Source organism: Paramacrobiotus metropolitanus, unplaced genomic scaffold, assembly GCF_019649055.1.
Source record: "Paramacrobiotus metropolitanus isolate TYO unplaced genomic scaffold, Prichtersi_v1.0 Parri_scaffold0000076, whole genome shotgun sequence".
Lineage (NCBI taxonomy): Eukaryota > Metazoa > Tardigrada > Eutardigrada > Parachela > Macrobiotidae > Paramacrobiotus > Paramacrobiotus metropolitanus.
In genome coordinates, this window is record NW_026570296.1 from 519,562 (window position 1) to 525,184 (window position 5,623).

At 43.3% G+C, this 5,623-nt stretch overlaps 1 protein-coding gene across 2 annotated transcripts; it reads right to left on the reverse strand.

Annotated features, from left to right (window-relative positions):
• Positions 1-407: 407 nt before the first annotated feature.
• Positions 408-4,615, reverse strand: LOC129595273 (BTB/POZ domain-containing protein 6-like). Of its 2 annotated transcripts, XM_055492222.1 has the most exons (7): positions 4,229-4,615; positions 3,994-4,116; positions 3,345-3,504; positions 3,069-3,247; positions 2,406-2,541; positions 1,721-2,215; positions 408-629 (listed from the first exon to the last, which is right to left on the reverse strand). In XM_055492222.1, exons 1-6 carry the CDS (start codon positions 4,504-4,506, stop codon positions 1,757-1,759), a joined length of 1,335 nt encoding a protein of 444 aa, XP_055348197.1. In that variant the 5' UTR covers positions 4,507-4,615; the 3' UTR covers positions 408-629; positions 1,721-1,756. The 2 variants fall into 2 exon arrangements, with proteins under 2 accessions (XP_055348197.1, XP_055348196.1); XM_055492221.1 differs by having other exon boundaries at positions 408-2,215.
• Between the last annotated feature and the right edge of the window lie 1,008 nt (positions 4,616-5,623).

Genomic DNA, 5,623 nt, shown 5'->3' on the forward strand with positions numbered 1-5,623 from the left:
CGGGTCACAGTGCCCAAATTACTGTACACTGTCGCTGCATTACCACAAACAATGGCAATGCTTCGAAGAAACAAGCAATAAACTCGCTATTAAATTAGGGAGTGTGTATTGCGATATAGCTGTTCATACTTCGTACTCGTTGTTTGAAATGGTTTGTATCCGAATGCTTTGAGTGTTTGACCTATGGGATTTATCGTATCTGAGGTTTAAGCAAAACGCGCACATCGTTTTCTGACAATGTTTTTATTCAGCCAAAGACGCAGGGGTCGCGAGCTATGACCATTCTAAATGAAAATGTATTCTCGTTAGGGGAAATGTTGATTAATTTTGTATCGATTACTACTAAAGAATTGATACATATTATTCTGAAGTGTGGAAGACGCAACGGAGAATATTATGGCGCCGCTGTTATTTCATTAATGATCAAGTTGTGTGCATTATTCATCAACCTGTTATTGTCACACACGAAGCACAGGTACTCAAGCAGTTTTCCCATGAGAAACAGATAACCCGATTAACGGGAGTTGGATGATTGGTCAGTACACAGCGAGACAACCGCTTAATTCAAGACAGATCAAGAGTTTGTAGGGCAAATTTAAGATAACCCAACACGAATACTGCGTACACACCTATTAATACTATAAGGGATCGTCTCATATCTATAGCGAAACTAGCTTCCGTACAGTACCCCACCGTCCCAAAACAGCAGATACGGGATACGGTATGCCGGTTTTCGATTCGCGCATCTGGTTACCCATGAAAAGATTCGGGACGGAGGTACGCAGCGTATCCCAGAGCGTCCCGTATTCGCAACGGGTAGATACGATGCTTCGCGCAACGTATCTCGTAACCTGTACTAACCCTGCGTCTCATATCAAGCGGAAATGGTGAGCGCCTTTTTTTCGCATACCGTCGAAAACAAAGAAAAACGATACGGTACGCGAAGCCACCTCCAGAGGTGGCTTTCCCTGGTATCTCTGTTATAAAAATTTTATAAGAACTTTTTCGTGTAACCACTGGAATGAGATTTCATTTTCTTTCGTGTTTATGGAAAATTTTTCAAAATGGAGTATGATTCCAAATACTGTATTGCTGTGACATGTAAGTGCCGTTAACCGTAATTACTGAACGATTTTACGATGTTACAATACTGCTTATCATGACCAGTGGCACTTTTACTTTTGCTCACGAAGGCTTTGAAAGCTGGGGAAATTTGACGAAGAACTTCAGCTGCCGTCCACAGATAACTGCGGTCTGCGAAGAAAAACCGATAGGCAGGTACCACATACGTTAGCTACAGCGCGATAATCAGGCCACTTTCAACCAAAAAACATAACTTTGAAAGATTTTGCCCGAACTTCGACGTTAAAAAGCGAGAACGTACGGACTGATAGGTTCTTGTACAGAAAACGTTATGCGCGGCAAGATGCGATCGAAGCGGTGAGACGCAAGTACAGCGATACGGCAACAAAGCTACAGATTCGATACAGGAAACCGATAGCGAGCACAGTTTCGATGCGCGTAGCCTGTACTGTACCTTGCTGACGCGCACCAAAGACTGTCCCATTTCTGTACCATAACGAAACTAGCTACGGTACTGTATCGTAGCGCGATACGCTATAGATATGAGACGATCCCTAAGAATAAGTAGAAACACGAGGCCGTTATCCTGCCCCGAATACGATACGCCAAGAAACATGCGATTCAAAGGGAAACCTACAACAGAAACGGATGCCCTCAGCTTCGGCGACCATGATCATCGCCGACTGCTCTTTATCCACTCAACGGCCTGGGCATCGCGCATCCGCAAATCCGCAAAGCCCACCAACCAGTCCGCGCCGTCATAGGTGACGAGATGGCGCGCGTCGGCTTCGGCACTCTTATACACGGCAGAACGGTGGTTTCCCTGTATGAGCGCCTCCACCCACTGACCGTTCGTCAGGATGTCCGCCGCCCGCACCACCTTCTCGTCCTTGACAGTGTCTTCCACGCCGCTGCTGCACCACGTCACCACCACCATTTCCCCGGCCATGAAGCCGCTCACTTCCGCCGGACACCAAAATTGTCGCGAAAACTGCGCGAAAACGGGCTCGTCCATCGTCACGGTTATTTTGAAGCCCGTGCGACGCTCCATGGGGAACGGCAGTGGCGGCTTCACGGTGGCAAACTGGTGCATGAAAATTCCCAAGATTTGCGCTTCACTCAGCAAACCACTCTGCCGCAACACAAGTAACAGGGTTCATATACTCAATACGGCCGTAGCATTTCCCTTAATAACTGCCAAATTAAACTTTTTATTAACCGCTGTTTAAGGAACGCAATAGAACGCGCTTATCACCCAGTATTATTAGCAGCACGTGAACGCGCTTATCACCCAGTATTATTAGCAGCACGTTTCAAGTTACCTTGCCAGGTCCATCGGCTAGTTCATGATTCGTTAACAGAGGGAACCGCACCAGGAACAGGGCTTCCCCCAGCACCTGACGACGATTAGCGGCGGTTGGATCTATGCCGTCCCGGGCGCACGCCGCCGCTGCCCACCTGCATAAAGCGAACTGCTACACTTTATTATTATTGCAAATTCGCATATCCATTTTTCGAATCGCTTTCAGTTTTTCTAATTTTTTTTTCCAAAATTTTAATCCGATTCTGTTAAATTTACGAGTAAAGACGCGCTAAATCAATCGATAATAGCTGAAATATTTGTTTGATTTAATCTAAGTAATGATATTTTCTTCAATAATTTTATTTATTTATCTTTTGATTTGTATTTTTAAAGGAAATATTTTTACTGTAGCCTCTCCAAAGCTAGTTTCAACGTTAACGTTTGGAGATTATGCGCAACAATGTCATCATTAGAGTGTTATACGGTGCCTTCCCATGCGGCCATGCCAACGGTGGAGGTTCATAATTTATATGTATAATTCATCATTTATATGTATTTTAGTGTGAGGGCTGCTCGTCCAAATGCACAGAAGTATGAGAACAAACTGCTAGAGCAGCACATTTTGTTGTTATTACTTGGTGTTTGATTATGCCGAGTTTTCTTTTACGAGCTTTATCCGAACCTTTCAACGGCCAAGTAGATGTCGTACTCCCCAGCCGACAACGCATTACGCTTCAGTATGGTGTGCAGTACATCCGGACTGAGGGAAGTAAACTCGTCGGATCGCAGAATCACTTCACTATGCACATCCACCATGCGCAGACAGTTTTCCACGACACCATCCGCACCGCACTGTACTGCCTAAAATACCAACGTTACTGTTTAACTATACACTGACAATGGACCGTACTGAACGAATTCTCCGACACGTGTTGCACTAGAATATACGGTAACGAACCTGACACAGAGTGTTCAGACAATTTGTGAGCTTGAGGTGGAGAATAACAAATTCACTGCAAATGGCTGTCAGCTGGGGAAGATCGTATTTATCAGCGCAGCTGATGGTCGGGAAGACGTTATCCTGCGTGAGATGATCCACTGTATCGGTATACATATAACTAGAAGGGAAACAAAAAATTATTATAAGTTCTAATTACATGTTAGTTTATTATTTCTATTTAACAAGATATTATGTATTCGATAATAAAAACATACAGATTATAGTAGAACTATTAATACATCCTAGAATACAGTTACTACTGTATATCTATGTGCATATACTGTATATTTAAGTACATAATACATATAATATAATATTATTATATTTAACAATTTTTTATTGGCAATGACCCACTACACATAACAAAATGCCTGCGCGCTATATATTTGATTGTTATTTGAATATATTTGATTATTATTTGTTGGATTATTAGGTACTGTATATTTGATACGCTAATACGTTTGTTGTAATAATCATAAAAATTTGTGTAATAATCATAAAAATTTGCTATAATTATTACAAAAACAAGCTTAAGCCATAAAAACATAAATTACAATCATTTTGCTTCGCTGCTCAGTGCTCACACGGTCGATCGTACATCTCGTACCTAAGCATATTAGCAAAGGCGTCGGGAAGGAAGTCAGGAATATCGATGTACTCGTCACATTTTTCAGGCATGCTGCCGTGAAACATGGTGTGGAAGACGGTGCTGCGGATACTCAAGATATACCTGTATAAGGCTGTATTTATGCAAAATTCGGTGTGAATGAACATAGCCTGGTGTTGACGAAATTAATTACAATATATATTGTTAAGTGCAGTAATGAATGGTTGATGATTACTTGTGGGCTGCAAAAATTTTTACAGGTCCGAAGTGGCGCCCCACAGAAAACTGCACATCACTGAATTTTCCGCTAAGTAACGTCTGCTTAATACAGTTGATAATTCCCGAAGCTGGTCGAGAAACGCTCGATGAAGGGAATTGTGGGGAGTCTGTGGACGCCATGGAGGTGCACGAACTATCCGCACAGCTGCACGAAGCTGAAGAAAACGCTCCGCAAGGAAAAGATGCCGTATCAGCGCAGATCAGACTCAGCACTCCAGCTGTTTCAGATGGCATCAGCAGCGGAGCTAAAATTACAGGAACAACGCCGTCAACGCGGATCGTGAAATGCAGAAGGATAAGGATTTAAACTGGAGAAAACAAGTGCTCAATAAAAAAATTTGAATTCCGTACTTCTACAGCATTTACTGAATGAAATAATCGATCCCCAATCGACAGAGGAAGCTGGCGTGCAGCTGGAGAGTGCATTTTCAACGTAGCCGTCAATTGTGGGGCGGATGGGTCAACACTTAAAGTGAAGCGCCACCCGGTGGGCTGGTGAAATCCTTGTCTGTGCCGATGGTCAGGCATTGGTCACTTCGGAGATAAAAATTTTACCTAACGCGTACGCCTTGGGGAGGCAGTCCGTGGTAAACCGCGTGTCTATTATGTTGTCGTTCTGTTTCGATGAGAAAGCAGCAGGCCAGTTGTAATGTACAGAGTACTTCAAACTTTATACTTTTTTCTTTAATGGGCAACAGCCAATGCACATATCGGTATGCTTCCGCTGGTTTACACTAATATTTTAAAATGAGTAACTTTATACTTAGTACTAGGAAAATGCACCGAACTGTGCATTGGTAGACCGGAGCGCAGCTCTTATTAGGGTTAAAGACTGAAAGTGTCTGTAACGGCTAATTTTGGAAAAGTTTGTTTTTGAATGTGCAGAACAGAAAATAACATAGCAGATTTAGTGTGGTAGCATGTCCGAATGTGCATGTGTTACCGACCAAAACTTTCGGACGTCAAAGACATCCGGTGGACGTTTAGTCGGTAAACCGACAAAAACGTATGTGGCCAAAAGCACGTCACCCAAAAGTGGTCCGTAACTGGCAGAGGGGTATAGAATTTTTGCTCCGTGCCCCTGAATGTCACACAATGCTGGAACCCGTTAGCCAAAATACCTACCAGGTTAGAGCATGGAAAGCATGATTTCTGGGCAATCCACCCATCCAATTTCTGGAACTTTTAAAAACCACAGCAAGCGTGTGGCTAGCGTTGCACCTGAAATTCAGCTCAAAGGCAGAAAGAGATATTTAGAGTGGGAGCGTTGAAATTTTTGGCTGATAAGGGAGGCGTGATCTCGAGTGTTAGAATAGGCGTCCGGTATGAGGGCGGTTGTGCACCCCAATCT

Bases quoted from the DNA above. Each gene is read 5' to 3' on its own strand.
- LOC129595273 (XM_055492222.1), bottom strand. From the start codon at position 4,506: ATGCCATCTGAAACAGCTGGAGTGCTGAGTCTGATCTGCGCTGATACG. The intron at 3,248-3,344 runs GTTCGTTACCGT...TTGGTATTTTAG, and splicing joins GTCTGAACACTCTGTGTCAG to GCAGTACAGTGCGGTGCGGA. The intron at 2,216-2,405 runs GTAACTTGAAAC...GTGTTGCGGCAG, and splicing joins TAGCCGATGGACCTGGCAAG to AGTGGTTTGCTGAGTGAAGC.